Source organism: Macaca fascicularis, chromosome 13 (assembly GCF_037993035.2).
Source record: "Macaca fascicularis isolate 582-1 chromosome 13, T2T-MFA8v1.1".
NCBI lineage: Eukaryota > Metazoa > Chordata > Mammalia > Primates > Cercopithecidae > Macaca > Macaca fascicularis.
In genome coordinates, this window is record NC_088387.1 from 51,359,637 (window position 1) to 51,380,860 (window position 21,224).

Below are 21,224 nucleotides of genomic sequence, written 5' to 3' on the forward strand. Positions count from 1 at the left end.
GGTTATCAGTCCCACCCAGAACCAAGTAAGAGGTGGAGGACGTGAGTTTAATTTTGAACACATGATCTGGGGTACAGGCCTTGGGGAGAGTGGTGGAGGTTGGAGATAGTGTTTGGGCATGGAAGCAGGGGAAGCATCTATGGGAATATAGGGTCAGTCCAGTGCCTCGGTGGGCTGTAGTGATAACTTCAACAGCCTACACTTGTCTGCCTTTGTTGAAGTGTGGAAGATTCCATTTTCTCTGGTAGTTGCTGTCCCATGTGACTTGGACATTTTAAGGGAAAGTCACAGGTCTCAGATTTCTCTTTTTTTACTTAATTTGCTCACAGTAGGTAGGTGCTCAATAAATATTTGATTAGTTAACATAAGTAAATAACAATTTTTTTTTTGAGTGGGAGTCTCGCTCTGTCACCCAGGCTGGAGTGCAGTGGTGCAATCTTGGCTCACTGCAACCTCCGCTTCCCAGGTTCAAACAATTCTCCTGCCTCTGCCTCCCAAGTAGCTGAGATTACAGATACCCACCACCACCACACCCAGCTGATTTTTGTATTTTTAGTAGTCCGGGTTTCGCCATGTTGACTATTTAAACCCTCAAAAGGCATAAAGGGCATGCTATTTCAAGATCAGTCCATGGAACATCAGTAGCCTGCAGCTAAGTGACCCCGGGCCTCAAATAAAACCCTTTGTTGAAGTTGCCTTAGTGACTTCCAAAGGGAGGAGGGTCATGACCACCTCCTCATCATCCTGAACTTCCTGGAAGTTATGATGAAACAGGAGCAACATGAAGCGCCATCAACTGCTGTGTTCAGTGGGTGCTCACGTGACTTCTGGACCTCATGTGCTCTATTTCATTTTGTTTCACTTAATCCTTGCAAGTCCCATGAAGAGCTGTTATCCTTGTTTTATGGATGAGCACACCAAACCTCAGCGAGGGTACATAATACAGACAAGGTCTCACAGTGAAGAAGTGGCAGAGCCAGGATTTGCACCCAGGCCTGATGGCAAAGCCCCTTTCTGCTGTGCTGTGACAGGCTGGGAAGTGGTAGGGGGTTGTGGTGCAGGCAGCCGTTTGCCCATCTCTCTTGCCTCCCTGATCCTGAAGGTTCATTCTGAATACTTTGTTTTTTGCTATTATCAGATATGTTTAGATGGATATGGAAAATTCCTATGAGCTTTCAGGTAATGCTGGATCATTTCCTGTGATTGATATCATAGTCATGAAGTATTTCCCCAGATTTATCAAGTTGGAACTTGCTGCTGTCCAATGGAGATGCCACGTGGCTGCTTTTGGCCTTAATATCCTAATCAGTTTGTGGATAGTCCATGATACGCTCATCCTACCAGCCTTGCTCGTAGTCCTCCTCTGCAAGGCCTTCCCTTTTTCCTTCTTAATCAGTTCTTACCCTGAAGCCAGCATCCTCACCTGGCTGTCAACCTCTTGGATTTAAAAATATTGATGAAATCATACAATTTAGTGATTTTTGCTATGCAGTTAAAATCCTGTCATCCTTGCAAATAAAATTTAAATGTTGAGATATAATTCACACAGGAAGATGCCATGAACCTGTACTGACTGGCCCTGGGTTCTTTGTGGCCCATTTCTTTATAAGTTTGTGCCCACATGGGAGCCTCTGCAGACCTCTCCCTGAGCAGCGGGATTCCCACCCTCTATGTACCACTGACTACTTCCTGTTCCTTAGGACCTGCCAGGTCTAAGAATGGTAGGGGAGGAAGGGGAAAACCTGCTGCCCTCTGAATACCTACACTCCCTTCTGCCCTGCCCTCTAGCACAATTCCTATCCTCCTGCCCTGAGTGTGTTCTTCATCCAAAGACCTTTCCTCATCACCTCTTCTGAATCCGGAGCATCCTTCATCCAAAAGGACCTGCTGCAGCCTCTTCATCCTCCCACATCCCCCCGAAAACAAAAACTCACCCTTCGCCCCTTCATGCAGGAAGTCTGGCTGAGAGGATCCCAAGCAGGTGAAAGGTAGAGCTCTTGATATTCTAGAGGGAGCAACTGCTCCATGCCGTGGGCCTGAAAGCAAACACCAGCCCCAGCAGAGGCCAGAGCAGGACATGGTCCACTCTGCTGAGGTGGCCAGGGGCCGGAGGATACTCCTCCCAGCTCCAGGCACTGTGGCTGAGTGTCCACAGAAGAGGTGGTCACCAGGCCAATGGGTGGTTGAGGATGAAGGGTGTTGGACGCTGAAGGCACAGCCTGGGTATCTGTGCAGAATTGCTAGTCCCGTGCCTGAGTGAGGGGTTGGAGTAGGGGTGTCCTGCTCTGGGGCCCAGGGGAGAGGGGTGTCCAGCCTCTCTCAAGAGCATTTCCCATTGACACATCAGCACATAGGTTTCGGGATGGCTTCCCTTCTGGGGACTCATGAGCTAAATAGGTGAGGCTCCTTTTTACCTTGTTTCTGTTGGGAATATTTACCTGAGTACCAAACAGCTGAACTACAAGCATAGCAACACTTGTCCTTCCTAAGGGCAGACCAGGTTCCCACTCTATTTTGGGGGGCACAGGATCAGCCTTTCATAAGGGTTTTCTTCCGTTGCATGTGGTTTTCCCCTTGACACCACCCGCTTCTTTTCCTTTTTCTTTTTGAAGTCTGCAGTCTTGGGATTCCCCTCTTTGGAGCTATTTAAACAGAAATAGGATGCCAGCAGGAGTGGCCTAGAAGGGATTCCTAGAAGCCTTCCTGTCCCGAGGGCCTGTGGCAGGCAAGGGCCAGCTTTGAAACTTAGGCAGGAGGAGCCTGTGGCTGTGGGCCACCAGGCCTGTGCACTGCGTGTCTCCCTGAGCCACTGTATGTTGCCGCGGTCCCTGTGGCTGTCCTCTCCCCATCCTTCCTTTGTTTGGGATGACCCTTGGAGCCTGCCAAGGTCATGTGTTTCTGGAAGGCCCCCACACAGCCTGGCTTTCTAAGCACAGTCGTGTGGCCAGAGGGCTGGGCAGCTGGTGAGCCTGGATGCTCATACCTTTGCCCCTCAGTAGACCTTGTTCATGGCAGGGAGATTGGAGGCAGTGGGAGAATCCCCAAGAGGCAATGCGTGGCTCTCAGGGAAAGAGAGATCAAGGCTCAGCCACTGGGCCTGCAGAGTCTGTTGTTTGGACTCACCTGGGGTTTGTGACTGCTGAATACACACCTGTGTCACAATTGGCTATGGTCAGAAGGACTGTGGTGTGGTCTGGTAATTAGACACTGTCTTGTGCATGGGAGTTGGACACACTTAAGTTTGAATGTGGCTGCAGGAACTTGGGCAAATTTCTCAACCTCTCCAAGCTTCAGTTTCTTCATCTCTATGATTGGGCATTTCTACCAGCTGGACCAGAAGGTTGGGAGGCACCTATGTCATGAGTTGTTATGAGGACTAAGTAAGAGAACACATGCAGAACCTTAGCAGTGGGCCTGGGACTAGGTCCAGTGCATATCCACCTGCACAGTGAGAGACCTGAGCCCTGTCCTCCTGCTCCAGGGTCCTCTTAGGCTCACCATGTAATGAAGACAAAGCAGAGGCCTTGCCGCTCATCACAGGGCCTCAGCTGATGCTGGGCATGCATCAAGATTGCAGAGTGAAACCCAGGGCACCAAGAAGTCGTTTTCCATGGGAGCGTGAGGGTATAGAAAGGACCTATTCTTCTTGTGTTGCTCAAATTATGAATAAAAAGCCAGTGTCTTTCATCTGTGGAACATCGTGGTTTTGCAAACTTCAATTCATTCCCAAAACACCTCTGTGAGTTTGGCAGCTGCGAGCTCACAGGTGAGGAACAGAAGGTGAAGTAAGTTGCCCCAAGGCTGGGGAGCAGGCCCCCATCGCACACCCTCATCTTCCTGGAGCAGTGGTGCTCATCAGTGCCTTGTCCTGGATTCAGCTGCACAGTGTTTGCTTTCTTGTCTGGGTTTTGCTTAAGCAGAGGCTAACATGGAGCCCAGGAACCATGCTGACTGGGTTCGCCCTGACCGACGGGATATGGAGCAGGAACAGGGCGTGAAAATAATTCATTAGTTCAGGGGCAGTTGTGACAGGCAAGTCACGCTTCCCCTCAGAGTATGCAAAGCATCCCCAGTGTCATCCTTGGACGCTATTATGGGTCACTGGCTGACTTTAGCCAAGGGTGGTTTGTGGCAGTGCCAGCGAAGTCAGAACGTGACTGTTCCCCAGCTTCAAGTGGGCAACCGCTGACTTTTCCCGGCTTGGATGGGGATGCCTTGTTTTAACACTGGCGTGTGGGTGACAGAGGGGCCCTGGGAGCCTTGCTTCCAAAATTAGCATCTATTGGAGAGCAAGAAAGAATTGCACAGGGAAGACATGCATGATTTTACTGATTTTCTCTCCCTGTCCCCCTGCCCTGCCTCCAACTCCAACCCAAACATCTGGCTTAGGATTCTGTAAAAGTCTTTGGGAGGTCCATACCAGACCTCCAGTAAAAGCAGCCTGAAGTTCTTATGTTTCTCATTTCAGAGGTTGAAAGAACATTGGGAGCATGATTGCTTTATCTATTCCAAGTGCTTTTTTTTTTCTTTGAGAGTCAGGACTTCTGTGTCTACACCCTAAGTGAAAAGGGGCAAGAAACCCTCACAGCCTGCAGAGTAGGGGGCCGCATCGATCCTGTAACAGACAGAACTTTGCTTGTTTCCTGTGCTGACTTGATTCATCTGCCTTCTGGGCTAACCTGTCAGAGGCCCAGCCCCTCGGCATGGCAACCGTGGTATTTTTTTGCATTTCAGTTTTGGGAAGTCATTCTGATGTGGCTCATGCTGGTTGCATAACTCAGAAGAGTTCCTTCTTCATTGGAAGGTTGCTGCTGTTTCCAGAAACCTCAAGTACTATGATCTGAAGGCACATAAAGGTCATCGATTGGCAAGGCAGGCTTTATGGGCATGCAACCTGTGTAGGTCCCACAGGACCCCATGCTCACAAGGGCCCTAAGCTTGAGGTTTAACACTCTGTAGTTGCAGTCTTGAAAATCTTGTAGTTTTATCTTTGAATTTGTGTCTTGTAGGTGAAGCCCAGTGGGACAATACAGTATGCACTGGGGGCTTAGAGCCTTGGTTCCCATGGTCCTGCCTATTACTATCTCCCTGCCTCCCCTAGGTTTTCTTGCTCCTTGCCATGCTCTGTCCCTGGCGGGGCCTGGACACAAAAAGGGTTGGGGGTAAGTGCATGGCATCTCAGGGTCTGGCATGGTGGCAGCTGTCCCCATTCTGGACTGGCAGCTCCATGGCATCCTCAGTGGGCAACTAGAGAGGGGTGAGCTGCTTGACTCCCCCAATCCAGGTACCTAGTACATCCTGACAGGGAGGAGGCAGTATCCTTAAGGGGTCACCCATCCATCTTGGGTTGGGACAGCAAGTTCCTGGAAAGAAGAGATACCTGACTAGACCCCTCAACCCCCAGCTGGGTCACAGCACATTGGTCCGGCTGCCAGCTGGAAGGAAACCCCAGAGGCAGTGGAACCTTTGCTCCCTTACACACTCTGTCCCTGGGGTGCACCTGTGAGGGGCTGCACTCAACCTGCGGGTATCCTCATACCCAAAGGACAACAATGACGTGAATAGCAAACAAACATGATGACATGAACAACAGGGTGAAGGTACTTAATGTCACTGAAATGTACAATTAAAATGGTTAAAATGGTAAATTTTATGTTATGTGTATTTTCCCACCATAAAATATATATATATATATGGCGTTAAGAAAAAACAAAAGCCAAAACCACCCTGACAGATGGAGATACTGGGAAGAAGTGGAAGGCTCTCGATTTCAGTGCTTTTCATGGGCACTTTCTTCCTGCTTTTTCAACAAGGGGCTCCATGTGCTCATTTTGCACTGATATCCACAAATTATGTAGCCGAGCCTGTCTACCGGCCACTCTGTAAAACCACCAAGCATTTGCCTGTCAAAGGGTCTGCCCTCTAAGCGTCTAAGGACATCGTTTGCCAAGCAGACTCTGACCTTTTCCCTCTTCCCCTCCACCCAACAGGTATTGTGTTGGCAGCGTGCCAGGCCTTGGAGAACAGCACGTCCCTGCTGAGCGGTGAGTGCAGCTGCCGTGGGTGTGTGGATGGTGTGTGGGAAGGGAGCGGGCCTGCTGCTGTGTGGAACCTCAAGAGCTCCGTCCCTGGCCTCCTGCCCACCAAGCACACGCCTATCCCAGAGGCCTCTCTGCTCCTCCTCAGGGGCGAGGTGGCGCTCACTGGAAGGCCTTAACTGCAGGCCCAAGTGGGGGCTGCTCCTGGCCCCCTCAGGGGCCTCCCCTCCCTGTCTCTCTTCTGCTGTTCAAACAATTCCTGTGGGCAAGTGTGTGAAACAGGGCCTGCAGGACCCCAGAGCCCGGGGCCAGCCATGTTTTCCCCACTCTCGTAATAGTCCACCTGAAGTAGAACCCAGATTTCTGAACCCCCATCTGCTTCTGCCTGGTGACCTTTGTTTAGTTATTTTCGGTTTACATTTTAATACTTGTAGTAAAAAAAAAAATCACTGTATATATATATATATTTTAAAGATCCCAAATCAAAATAGTAGAGAGCTTGGGACATGTGCGAGGCGAACCACCGGTGGTCACAGCACTGCAGGGGAGAAACTTCTGTTTGATTTGCATGTTGCTTTTGCTCTTTCTCCATGTGTGTTAATATTTTTATACAATTAGTCCTGGTGAGGAAACAATGTGGATTCCTGCTTTTTAAGCTCAAATGTTGGGACTGTGTATTGTTCCATGTTGCTTGAAAGTCTTGAAATCTCTTCTCTTAAAATGTCATGCTGTCCCATTAAAGTGAACATGTGTGATTTAAGGAAACATTCCCCACTGGATATTTATGGTGCCTCTAGTTTCTTAAGTTATGATGTTACCTATTCATGCCTACAAGCTTTTTGCTCCTTTTGGATTCTTTCCTCAGAAAGCATCTCCGGAAACAGGAATAAATACAGATTTATGACCCTTGGTACAAACTGCCAGATAGCTTTCCGAGTGAATGGTGCTGATTTTTCCAGCAGTGTGTGAGTGCACCAGTCCCACGACTCCCTGGTTAGCATGGAGTGTGTTTCACTAACTTCTGCTCCCATCTGTTACTGCACTAAACTCCTGCTGTGTCTCCATAGTTATTTCAGGGAGGTTCCAGTGGGAGGGGCAGGTTTCTTATCTATTCATAAATTCTGTAGCCAACCACACTGGTGTCCCTGGTACCTTGCTGTTCTCCTCCAGGCCTTTCCCTCCAAACCCACTGAAGGTGACACTGTCAGTCCCACTGGGTACCACTGCTGCCGCAGCCCCACCAGCCCCCCTTGCTACTGTTATCCTTGATGTGCTTGGACTCTTAAGGTGCCTAAGCCACTTGCTGGTCCATGATGACACAGGAGAAAATGCCTCTCCCACTCTGTGTGATGCTTTGTTGGGGCTGGAGGTGGAAGGGTGTGAGTGTGTCCACCCCAAAACAGTGCTTCTGGAGTCCAGGGTCTACTAGGGTTTCCATAAAGCAGTACTTTCACTTTTAAATTACCTCCCATCCACAAAGGACTCAGATATGAACACATAGGGAGGAAGAAGAGGATAGCTTAGTAACTCCACCATGCCATTCTCAGAATTGCCCGAACCCCCTTTCTAGAATGCACTTGCCCCAAGCTTCACCTTCTGTCCCTCCTACAGATAGACCTCTGGTGACCTGCCCAAACACTAGAAAGTACTGGTACTCCAGCAACACTTACACACTGGGTATCATTTGAGAGAACCTGGACACTGAGCCAGTTGGGGGTTACCACTCATTTGATACTTGTCACTCTTATCTCCAGGTATCTCCATGGGCTGAGAAGCCTCCTGTGTTTTCCTCACCCTCCCTGCTCTCTTCTAAGTCGAGTTGGGTGGAACTGGGGTATAAAGGCCTTGAGATTAAGCCAGAAGGGGGTGATGGAGTCCTGTGCCCCAGGCCTCTACCCCTAGTTTCCCCGATCTCTGGTGGAGCCTTCCTCCCGCTCCTCCTGATTCTCACTCTAAGACCTGGTAGGCCAAGAGCCAGGGCCTCTATTGAGTCAGGTGACAAGTTGCAATGATGGCGAGCGCTGACACTGCCATGCATAGAGAAGGGGGTCCCGTTGGTTATTTGACACCCCCCTCCAAGTCTCCATCCATTCAGACAGACAAGAAAGGCCTAAGGGATGTCACCCTTGAGCCTGTTCCCCAGGAGCCTGGCATAGCTCCTGCCTAGGCCTTTTGGGGTTCCCCAGGCCCTGCTAGGCAGATGTGGGCAGACCTGATACATTTGTCCAGAACGGGACTATTCTTTTGCAGTCATGAACAACCTCTGTTCCATCTTTTCTTCCTGAACTTCTTTCTATGAGAACATCTCTGAGGTTTACTTCCCCTCATTGTGATGTGTGGTCAGAAAACAGCAGGTGAACCCCTGCTGTGTTGCATATTACCCTGTAACTGGCTCGATGCCACTCTGGGGCCTGAGGTGGTCTGTGACAGCAGAGGCAGTGCCATACCTTCTAAAGTCCAGAGAGCCTCAAGCCCCCCGGGTTGGCCGGCAGTCTGCAGAGAAGGGAAGTGGCTGCCCGTCTGCCCTCTCTGTTGCTCCCTGTTTGATGGGTCACTGAGCTACAGAACTTGTGCCCCAGGGCTTAGAGATTTAATGAAATTACTCTTTCCAGAGTTATTTACTCTTGGCCCTGCCCAGTGAGACCCAGACATGAATCCAGAGAGGGCTGGGCCAGGAGAAAAGTCCAAGTGGTGATGACTGTGTTATAGTCACACCTCCAAAGGCTGGGGCTTTATGACTAGATCAGGCTTATGCTTAACTTTCTTTCCTTTAGGGTGACCTTCCTGTCTCCTAGAGGACTGCTCAGGCCCTGGTAGGCCTTCCCACCCCATCCCACCCACTCTCTTGTCACCACACAGGGCTGAGATCCTGTGGTGGGCACAGCTCAAACTGGGGACCAACTCCCACCAGCCACACTCACTGCCCATCATTGTAGCAAGTGTGTGTGTATGTGTGTACTCATGACTAATAAGTAAAACTCCCTGTTAACATTGTATTAGAGAAATCTTCATCCACAGAAGAAGAGAGAGTGAAATCAGTTCCTGTATACCCATCACCCAGCTTTGACAATTAGCATCATTCTGTCATTTTTCTCTGATCTATTCTCCCTATCTTTCCAATTTTTCCCTTTGCTGGGGCATTTTAAAGCAAAGCCCACTTCACTCGTAACACTTCAATATGTATACCTAACAGATAAAGGCTTTTAAAACGTTACCGCAATTCCATGACTGCACCAGCAAAGGCAATGATGATTCCTTTTTGTTAAATGCTCAGATATGGAAGGTAGATGATGCTATATTTAATTTTGTACTACTTCGTTTTAATTTGCGTTTACTTTCATGTTTTTGTATCTTGCATTCTACTTATATTTCTTTTCAGGTGAACACTGTTTTCATAAAACGTATTCCTGTCTCTGCTGGGTGACTTTCACGTCTGAATGCCCCTAACTCCCAATGCTCTGGATGCTGGTGGGCTCCTTTACTCAGTCCCAGAATCAATCCAGAAACAAACCACCCAGAAAAATGTAGATGGTGTGAAACCATCCCCACAGTTAGGTGTGAAAATGGGTAATTTTAGAGCAAAAGCTATAAGGACTTTGCCCATGATGTAAATTTGCAGGCCTTCTCACTCTAAGAGTTGACGGGAATGAGAAATAACAATGGATGTAAGATAGGTTTTGATACATTCCTGAGTGACAGCACTAGAGCATAGGGCAACAGGAATACTCAGGGTGAAGCCCTCACACTTTAATGGAACATTACGGAGAGAAAACTGTCAACTCCGTGTGCTGATCAAAGGTGTCAAATGGGCTCAAAAGAACATGGGGCTTTCTTGTGCATTTTTTTTTTCTTTTCTTTTCAGAAATGAAATCTTGCTATGTTGCCCAGACTGGTCTCAAATTCCTGGGCTCCAGCAGTCCTCCCACTTTGGCCTCCCAATGTGCTGGGATTATAGGCATGAGCCACCACGCCTGGACTTTCTTGTGCATTTTGGGGAAAAAAAAAAAAAGTTCTGTATTGTTATTACTTGACCATTGCTCTTGGCCTTTCTTCTTGACATTTCATTGGTTTCTTCCTTTCTCTAAGATCCCCAAATATGGAGGGAAGATGATGCCAGAGTTACAGGAAACTGGCATTGTCATTAATAAATGCTTCTCAGACAATTTGAGTGGGACAGCAGAGGGATGTGGTGCCTGAGGCTGGAGATGAGAAATCATGGGTTTGGGGTCATTTGGTCTCAGTTTTTTCTGAGTTTTCTGACTTGTTGTTTGTTTGTTTGTTTGTTTGTTTTTAGTTTTTTTGCCCAGTCGCTGGGCAAGTTAATTTTCTAGTTCCTGTTTGGATTTGTTTCCTCATCTATTGGACTCGAATCAAAAGTGGCCTGTGAGATTTTTCACATGACCACACACTGATGGATTGGTAGAGATGACTTGGAGAGCCGGGGTGGGGAGGGTTATAAGGCTGACTGCAGGTTTTTAGGAAGTACTGCACTGATCCATTGGTGATGCCAATTGTCACAGGCCCAAGGTAGGGAAGTGGTAGTGTCACTGACACATATTTGATTTTCTTGGAACCAGACGCTTTTTTACATTCAGGTTCAAAGATTCTAGTTGCTGGAACTAAACAAAGGAGCAGGCTTTCTCTGCCTTCCCCTCAAGGAGCCTCCCATGCAGGTGAGAAAAGACAGCATGGGAACCCATGGCGGAACGTGTCACAATGATGTGGGCATCCTTGGCTGACTGCTTAATGCGTGATTTAGAAAATAGTTGCCATGGGAGTGAAATCAGTAGTATGGCTGGGGACAGAGTATTTTTACCAGGTTGGTTGTCAATTTGTAAAGCATGCAGAGAAACATTAGCTGGAGGCAGGACAAGGGTGGCAGCACCTATAGCTTAGAACACCTGTCACACCCTCTCCAGGAAGGAGTTATGACCTATCTTCAAAAGACACTTTTAAATGTCCCTTAAAAGGGACAGAATGCACCCTGGTTAAGAAGTCGTTGGGTGGCTACTTGCTTAACCCTGAGAAATGTTGCACAGTTCCCAGGCTGCCCATCTGGTTCTCAAAGTTTCATGAGACTCACTCTAATGACCAAGGGGGTGTGGTGAGGGCATTACTCAGGCGCCTGGGAGCCAGCCTCCAGGCTTCCATCTGCTATCTTTCTTGCATGAGCTGGGTACTCAGGGCTGCACTTTAAACCTCTGAACTTCTGCTCCTTCCTCTGGCCTGTGTCTAGGGACACCCACCTGGAATCAAGGCATGTTTGAAGGCGTGCTTAATTTAGTGTCTGGGAGACTTCTGAGAGGTGAGGATGAAAGAACATGGAAATTTACAGTGCGGTTATTCATGGGGAATGTCACCATTAGCAGCTGGCTTACGGAGATGGTGATCAGATCTCAGTGGTGACCCTGGGCTTAAATACGTTGAGGTGGCAAGTTTGAGCTGGGGTTGCACAGAGGGAAGGCAGATGAGATTATAGGGAAAAGCCTTTGAAGGCTTTACTTGTTTGGAAAACAGGTAGAACGTGTGTCAGCCAGCAAGCAAGCGATCTGGTTATTGCTCATCTCGCCTAACAAAAGCTTTTCAGAACTGCGAACTGCTTCCCCGTTCCATTGTCTAGAGTTTTCCCACGTGCAGCTGAAGTCATTCTAAAATTAGAAGGCTCATGTGTTCTTCCCAGGTACTACATTGCTCACCTGCTCCAAATATGTGTCTATAACACAAGACAGTTGGTATGTCTTAGTTTGGGGATAAAACCACATATTCCTATTTGTGCTTACTTTAAAGAATGCTTAGAAGAGCGTTAGGAGGGAATGAGGGATTCTTCCTTTCCTCTCCAAGATTTATCTTTGTTGCCCACATTCTCTTTTCACCTTCTCATTTCACCTTCTACTTTTTGCAAAGAAAATTGTGCTGGGTCAGTGCCTTTTGAGCAAAGGCTGCTCAGGGTAGTAGACAGAACACAGGATATGCAATTCAGAATCGTAATTCTGACTCACTGGCTGCAACACCTTAATAGAGCTCTTAAATCTTCTTGAACCTCAGTTCTGCCATCAATAAAATGAAGGAGTGGAATGAAGTCAATGTCTTTTCAAACTGAGTTACAGAATCACTTTACGGATTATAACCAACATTTTTAAAAGTGGAACTGAATAGTTTAGAATAGAGAATTTCAGAGTACATTACATGTAGGAAGGACAGGTACCGTTTCATGACTCTTGTTTTATTAATTAATAGATTCATATATTGGCATTCTGCCTCACTTTACTTGCATGAATTACATCCATATCGCTTCTATAATTTCCAGACTTGATTTATTCATAAATAAGAGCTTAGACACTTGCAGAGTAAGTGCCACGAATCTTTCTAGACCTATAACATTCGCCCCTTCATCTCCCTAGTTTTTTTGTTTGTTTGTTTTTGAGATGGAGTATCGCTCTTGTCACCCAGGCTGGAGTGCAATGGCACAATCTTGGCTCACTGCAACTTCTGCCTCCCAGGTTCAAGTGATTCTTCTGCCTCAGCCTCCCCAGGAGCTGGCATTACAGGCACCCACCACCATGCCCAGCTAATTTTTGTATTTTTAGAGGAGACAGGGTTTTGCCATGTAGGCCAGACTGGTCTCAAACTCCTGACCTCAAATGATCCACCCACCTCAGCGTCCCAAATTGCTGGGTTTACAGGCGTGAGCCACCGCGCCCGGCCCTCCTAGTCTTTTATAGTTGTCTTATCCACCCCTAACTTGACAGCAGTTCATCTTCATTTTTCCAAAACTCTCTACTTATAGAAACAACAGCTCTTTTCTTATGCACAGATATTTCATTAATTTACATAATATGTAATTAACTTACATAAGTACAATAATGAGTACAGCTGACATAAACAGGTTTGGTAACAAATGCAAATGGCCTCTTGGTAAATATATAGCCTAACTGTTGAAAACAGAAATAGGCTGATAAACTAGAGTAACCAACTGAGTTTTTGCATGCTGAGGGCATTGGTGCAGACGCTTTAGCAAAGAAATGGAGAGTGTGGGGTTGGGCAAGTCAGGGGCTTGATTTAAGCAGAACTCAGTTAATAGAGCATCTACCATCTTTGAAAGAGGCAAGGCAAATGACAAAACTAATGAATGTGGATATGGACATAGCTGCCTGAGAAACAGCTTAACAGTAATAGTGAACTGAATTCCTTAGTATTAGTAAGTGAAAACTTAAAAATTGTATATGCCCTGTGACCCAACTGTTGCACTTAGGGATCTGTTTTACAGAACAATCAGATGTTAAGTTATTATCCAGTAGAGTGAAAAGCAGCCAATGTCAACAAGAGGGAAATAGTAATGGAACAGGTAGACAGACAGGCTACTATATAGCCCTTTAAAAGCATGTTGATGAGGAATATTTAAAGATTGAGAAAATGCACATGATATATACATAGAAAAAGTAGTATATAAAATTGGATGATGTAACTCAAATTTATAAACTACACACAGAGATGCAAAAATACAGGGCATATAGTTGTTCACATTAATGATCTCTGGTTAATGAGACTATACATGAATTTCATTTGTATTGTGCTTTCCTGTTTTTTCAGTGTCTAAAAAGAAAGAAGAGGCAGTGGCTGCCCTGCAGGTCTGTTGGTCAGTGTGCACTGAGTGCAGGCTACCTCGGCCTTGCAATCCAGTGTGTGCAGCTGTCTCCGAGGCTCAGGCAGTACGGCTGTCTCTAGAGCATGGGGAAACAGTGGTGCCTTGCATGAGGGACACCCATTTTTGTAGCTTGGCTCCCAGGCCTCATTCCTCTGCACAGCAGCCCTCACAGGACCTTTGCTGTCTGGATGAGTTGGCCCCAACATTTGCCACTTGGCCTCAGAAATCTGGGAATGTTCATCCAAACTCTTCTTCAGTGCCTGTGACTCCTAAATACTGATCCACTTTGCAGAAATTTCAAGTACTTAACACTTCTAGGTTTCAACAGAGAGGTTGGGCCTTTCTGGGCACCCAGGTCTATGGTCAGTCTCTCAAATGTGAAGACTCTGAAACCAGACGGTCCAAGTTCAAATTCCACTTCTGCCACTTACTAGCTGTGAGAACTTGGGCAAGATACTTAACCTCTCTGTGCCTGGCTTCCTTGTCTGTAGAATGGGAATAATAATAGTACCTATCATAGGGTTGATGTGACAATTAAGAGTTGACTATAAAGCATTTGCAACTGTTTGTATACCCGGCAGCTACTCTAAGTGTTAGCTACTGCTGCTATTACTACCCTTACTGTCATTACTGGTGATGCAGATAGTGTGAAGCAAAACTGTACCTTTATGGTTACTTTTTGCCACCTGGAGGTAAGTCCTTCTGTAGTGGTCTTACATTTCAGTGTGCATAACAGTCATCCTGCTGATTCTGTTGAAATGCAGATTCCTAGGCCCTCACAACATGCCATCCAGAAATCTGCATTTTTAGTCATCAACCACATTTTGTTAGAGTTCGATGGGAAGATGAGACTGAATGTACTGTCCTTGTAGGCTGAGATGCTCTCGCCAGAAGGTGACAGCACTTCCCCGTCCCCCAAGTTCTTGCTTTACCTCAGCCAGGCAGTGCTGGTCGCTGGGAGTCTGTGAAATGTGTGTGACCCAGGACTGACTTTCTAGTATTCACCCAGGACTTTGGTAAAGAAAAGCCAAAAACCTCAGAACTTGGGCCACCTCAAACCTCAAACCTCTTCTCTCTCATTGGCCTTACTGTGATGAAATGATGAACACGGTGGCTTTCTGGTAAACATCAGCTCTGTTTTCTGGCTGTGCAAACCTAAACTCCTGGCTTCTGAGTTCAGAGATTGACCTGGAGCATCTGATTATTTACAGATGAAGAGACCTGCAGCTATTTTAATCCAGCGAGGCTCAGATGTCCCCACAAGCAGGCTCTCCCACTGTTTGCTTTATGGATTTGTTCAGAATCTCCCTTCCTCGTTTCCTGTCTTGAAAGTTACGGCCCAATTACCTTATCAGAATGTGTAATGGAAAGTGATTTCACACATCTGGCCTTTTTATCACCAGGCTGCATGGACTAAAATGTTTCTTAAATACCAAAACACAGGAGAAAATGGATTAGATGAAGTAGAATGGAGGGCCTCAGTTCTATTCACAATGTAGCCTGGGGCTCAAAAAGGGAATGTTTGTTTTTTGTTTGTTTTTTTTTTTCCTTCCTAGTTGTCACTTAGCAGCTTCAGGAGGAGTCCCTCTTTTTGGGTCTTTTTTCATTTTGACTTTTAGGGGCTTGGATTTAATGAACATCTCTCCCTGCCTTGCACAGTAGGTCCAGAAAGGTATTTTTAAGATCTTGAAAGTGAAACATGTCAGGCATTGCTATGAAATCTGCCACAAGTGAATCTTCCTGGTGTTCTTAGGTATGAAAAATAGAAATATAATTAATCACCTAACAGTCCATGGGAGCCTCTATAAAACTCAGTTTCTAGCAGGCTTTCTACCTGATATCCTGTTAAATAAACAGCCCAGCACAGTGAAAGGCTCTAGAAACCTAGATCCACACCTGAACAAATGATAACCAGATTGCAGTTGCCATTGTGGGCAATTTCTCAAGGTTTCAGCCCTTGATCAATGCTTCCCAACCTTTTTCAGAATAGAGATCCATTTTTAACATCAAAACTGTGTGAGACCCCACAGAGAGTAGTTGTGCCTTTACTATTAACCTAAATTATAGTAAATAAATTAATAAACATGGTCAAAAGCTGCTATGAGAACTCAGTGACACTTTACAATGAATTTGTATTTTATCAATCACAATAGAATTTATATAATAATATGAATTAACACTTACAGAGTACTCCCCATATGCTGGGTGCTGCTCCATTTAGCTTTATTTATTTCTACAACAACTCTAAAAAGAAGGTACTACTATTAGCTCCATTTTACAGTTGGCAAAATGAGGCACAGAGAAGTTAAGTAACTTGCCCAAGGTCACCTAGTTAGAAAGTGGCAGAGCTGGGATTTAAACCCAGGTAACTGGTTGCAGAATTCTAAGCACTTCACCACTATGTTTCAAAAACGTACACACACACAGATACACGTACATCTCACTCAGACCACAGATGTTATTTGAGGGGAGATTTACAAACACTGCATTAAATAACTGTGTGACTCTCTTTCTTTCCCTTCTCCAAGACAGATTGGAAACCACTTTCTTGGGTTTTTAACCCTTCATTTCATTAAAATTTAGACATACAGCTTAAAGCCAGGTATGTGTGTGTATAACTATGTGTGTGAGTGTGTACATGTATACATATATACAAATGCACATGTGAGTATATGCATGTATGTATATCTAAGCTTTTATTTTTATCTTATCACAAAACTATGGAATCTTTTCTGTGTGTGTGTATATGTTTGGTTTTGGTTTTGATACACAGTCTTGCTCTGTTGCCCAGGCTGGAGTGCAGTGGCGCTATCTCAGCTCACTGCAACTTCCGCCTCCTGGGCTCAAGTAATCCTCCCAATTCAGCCTCCCAAGTAGCTGGAACTACAGGCACATGCCACCACACAGGCTAATTTTTGTGTTTTTGGTAGAGGTGAGTTTTTGCCATTTTGCCCAGGCTCATCTCGAACTCCTGAGCTCAAGTGATCCACCTGCCTCGGCCTCCCAGTGTTGGGATTACAGGCATGAGTCCCTGTGCCCAGCCTGTATATATTTTCCTCCACTCAACAAACACTGACTTGTTTCCTGCAATGGACTTCGTTCTGTGGTGTCTAGGTTCTTATTATTGTAATGTTTTTGCACAAATCTGGTCACAAATAGATGTTTCCTAAAAGAGTCTTTTCATGAATTGACTGAAGATGACTGTGTCAGTAGGCTTATGAAGCACAGGGGATTGAACGTGTCAGACTCGAAAGTCACAGAGTCAGTGGGGATGAAAAGACAGTCTTCCCTCTCATTAGCTTGATTCTGTGCACAGAGCTCGCCATCTGCTAGCCACCTTGGGTGTATGCCCAAAGACGAGGCCTCTAGGTCACAGCAAATGCATCGTTTGATTTCCGCTTCTCATTAACATGTGAGGAAATCATGCCTTTTTATTATTTAAATTTGGCTTTATGAAAAGTTGCCTAAAAATAAAAACTGTAAGTATTTGATAGCACAGTGGTTCAAGTCAGGAGCCAGATGACCTAGCTAAATCTTAACTGTGTCCCCTGGGGACTATGACCTTAGGCAAGTTTCTTAACCACTCTGTGCCTCAGTCCCCCATCTGTAACATGGAGATAACAGCAGAACCTACCCCACAGGGTCTCCGTGAGAACGAAATGAGAGAATATACCTAGAGCGCTTAGAACAGGGCCAGGCTTACGTAGGACACAGGTTAAGTCCTATGTAAGTATCTGTTATAATTATTTTCATTTAGGTTTACAGAGACAGAAAGCAATAACATACAAGTAAGAAATGGCATCTGAAATACCAAGATAGCCTAAGCCAATTGATGGCAGAGACATGATTTGAGCTTAAAGTCATAAGGGCCATGACAGGATCAATCGCATGACTCAACACTAAGGAGTTATTTTCGACACTTAAAGAACAGATCAGCTGGGCGTGGTGGCTCACGCCTGTAATCCCAGCACTTTGGGAGGCTGAGGGGGCGGATCACTTGAGGTCAGGAGTTCAAGACCAGCCTGGCCAACATGGTAAAATCCCGTCTTAGCCAGGCATGGTGGTTCGCACCTGTAATCCCAGCTACTCGGGAGGCTGAAGCATGAGAACAACTTGAACTCGGGAAGTGAAGGTTGCAGTCAGCCCAGATCACGCCATTGCACTCCAGCCTGGGTGACAGAGTGAGACTCCATCTCGAAAACAAAAACAAAAACAGATCAAAGGAAGCCACACTTTGGCTGTTGGGAAGCGGGGTCATGGAACCCGCTATTCCAGTATTTGCCAAAACACTGAGCTTTACTTTTAGAATTATAGCACCCAAAGCAGAGAAAACACACCCCTTCGGTGGTTTCCTTTACTTATGGGAGATGTGGAATGTTTTGCACTATTCCAGCAACAAGATTCAGGAGGAACATCGAGAAATTGGAGGGAACCAGCAGGGCTGCTGTGTGGAAAGGCTGAAGGTCAGAGAAGCAGAGGCATGGGAGAGCAGAAGAGGAAGGTGAAGGAAGGTTTCAGCTCCCTGCAAGTGCCCAGCACCTGCCACACAAGCACAGAGGTGAAAACGGCAGGACCATTTGCTTGAGGAAGTCATGTTCTCATTTGCTCGCTCACTCCATGGAAGCCCTTTTCACGCTGTTCTTTACAATACAAACAGGTTGCTCTCCTTTGGTGTGAAAGGTTCAGGGAGCGGTGATGATCACAGGTGGAGACTATTCATAGCACTTTATGTGGGAAAAGTTAGTGCCTAATTTCCTTTTTGATGTTAATGCTGTAAGAATTGAAGTGGGAGTACAGGTTAGAAATGTATAAAGATGGAAAATAATTAGATCCTTAAATGGAGAGTATACCTAATTGGGGAACTAGAGCTGTTTGGGATTAAATTCTTTACCATCTGGGGGACAACATGGAAGAAAATCATACCTGCTCAAAAAAAGAAAAAGTTCTTCAGTACCCTGGAAAAAGACGGTATTATTATACTGAAGGGCTCTTTGGCCCAATTTAAGGTGACTTTCTCTCTTTCTTGTTTAAGCTATTTTTGTGAGTGAGCAGGAGGGCTTACTGCAGAGGGTTGTACTGGGCATCAGAGATGAACCAAGGACAGTCATTGCCCTTGGGTTCTTCTCAGTGGTGAAGGTGACAAATAGAACTGCAAACCATTGCCTGAATTAAATGACTGCCTGCCAGACTTGTGAACAAAATGGTGTTAGGAAGGATGCAGGCTGTCCTCTCTTGAGGGCACTGAAGAAGTTTCCCTGGATGAGAAAAAAAAGAGCACTTTAAAATTTTTTTCTTTAAAAATTTTTTGGACAAAAAAACATGTGTGGTGTACTTGTTCCAATATATGAATACATTGGGGCATGGCTAAATCAAGCTAATTAACATATGCATGAGTTCACGTACTTAAGACCCTCATCACATAACAAATACAAAAATCAACTCAAAATGGATGAAGACTTAAAAGTAAAATCTGAAACTGTGAAACTACTAGAAGAAAACAGGGAAAGAGCTCCATAACATCAGTCTCTGCAATTTTTTTTTTTTTTTTTTTTTTTTTTTTGGAGACTGCCTTAAAAGCACAGGCAACAAAAACAAAATAGAGAAAAGGATTACACCCAATTAAAATGCTTCTGCACAGCTAAGAAAACAATCAACAGTGTGAAGAGACAACCTATGGAATGGGAGAAAATATTTGCAAACCGTACATCTGATAAGGGGGCTTATATGCCTACACAGGGAGTTCCTATCTAAAGAACTCAAATGGCTCAGAGCAAGGGTGACCAGGGCCAGCTCTTCTAGGAGAGAGAGTGCCTTCGACTTAGGATACAGTGGAGGCAGCACCAGACAGTCTGTTTTACTGCATTGGGGCAAGGAGCTGAGTTGAGCAGTTCTTCCTCCCTACTGGTCACGTTTTGAATTAAAATGATCAACCTTGGTAAAGAGTGTTGGTACTACAGGGCTATTCAAATAGTTGCTCTTGGAAAAAAATAGTACTGACTCATTTAGCCACAAGAATTCTCCAAAAGTACATTTTGCCATTAAGACGACGAGTTAACTTTTCTTTTTAAACTATGCCTAAGTAGTATAACTTTGTGAGTGAATGTAGCCCCTGAACCAGGATGTTTGGGGAGAGAGCTTTGATGATACCAATATTTTAAAATATCAGTGTATTTTTATTGGTGTTCAAAGGCTGATACTACTAAAAATCTGTCCTGGCTAACACGGTGAAACCCCGTCTCTACTAAAATAAATAAATAAATAAATAAATAAATAAGCCGGACATGGTGGCGGGCGCCTGTAATCCCAGCTACTTGGAAGGCTGAGGCAGGAGAATGGTGTGAACCCAGGAGGTGGAGCTTGCAGTGAGCCGAGATTGTGCCACTGCACTTCAGCCTGGGAGACAGAGCCAGACTCCGTCTCAAAAAAAAAAAAAAAAAAAAAAATCTAGCCCAGGGAGGATTCTCAGTTAATATTTTTGTTTTTAAGTAAAAGAGTTCCTGAGGCCCAGGCCACTTGCATGTGGTACCTCCTTGAAGAGGATGCCCCCAGAAGCCTCTGGCAGCTCTGTCTAGAACTGCATCCTCCAATATGGCAGCCGCATGCAGCTGCGGAGCGCCTGACACATGGCTAGTTCCAAAGGAGATGTGTTGAAAAATAGATACCATATACCATATTTTGACGACTTAGTACATTAAAACTGAATATCTTATCAATAAAAGTTTATATTGTTTGTTTATTGAAGTCACACTATTTTGACCTTATTTGGTTAAACTAAATACATTATTCAAATCAATTTCACTTTTTTATCCTGAAGGTGGCTACTAGAATATATAAAGTTACTTATGTGGCTTACATTTATTTCACAGTTTCAGAACCTTGTAACACATTTGTTTTCACTCACATCCTTTCCTTCAATCCTGGGTTTCTCCCCAAATGCCAGTCCCAGGGTCATCTTTCCTCAGTCTCACCCCAATATTGTGCTGCAGCCAGATGTTGAGTGCTTTCTCATGTCCCCCCTGTACTTGTGAAAATGCTCTGCATAGGGATGAACCCCTAGTGCAATGTCTGACACAATAGATACAAAATAAAAGTTGAGCAAATAAATGAATACTAGCTCTCTGTAACTCACAATTTCTTTATAAAGAAATGAAGTACAGAAAGTTAATATGGCATTGAGGTTACTTCTAAAAGTGCGGACCACAGGCTGTTGGCATAAGAATCACCCAGAATGCTTGTAAAAATTAGGATTTACTCCAGACTAAAAGGTTCAGTCAGAAGATGTTAGATTATGCTGCAGTGACAAAATTTCACTGGCTTAACAGCAGGTTTAACTCTCGGTCACTCGGTGTCTACTCTGGGCCCTGGGATACTCCCCAGGAAAACTGATAATTCAGGTTAGAGCTCCATATCAGCAAGTGGGATCCACCGGCAGGCTGGGTGCTCCCACCTAGATATGCGTTACTTGTCAGTACTCACATTTCATTCTCTGAAACAACTCATATGGCCATACCTAGCTCCAAGGAGATGGGGAAGGCCTCTGC

General features: G+C 45.4%; 1 protein-coding gene across 2 annotated transcripts in view; it reads left to right on the plus strand.

Moving 5' to 3' along the window:
* Positions 1 to 21,224, plus strand: part of TGFA (transforming growth factor alpha) — a 107,746-nt gene that overhangs the window by 32,538 nt on the left and 53,984 nt on the right. For both annotated transcript variants that reach the window (XM_045369128.2, XM_005575652.4), the window contains exon 2: positions 5,991 to 6,044. In XM_045369128.2, the coding sequence (XP_045225063.1) occupies positions 5,991 to 6,044 (54 nt within the window). The remainder of the gene's footprint in view (positions 1 to 5,990; positions 6,045 to 21,224) is intronic.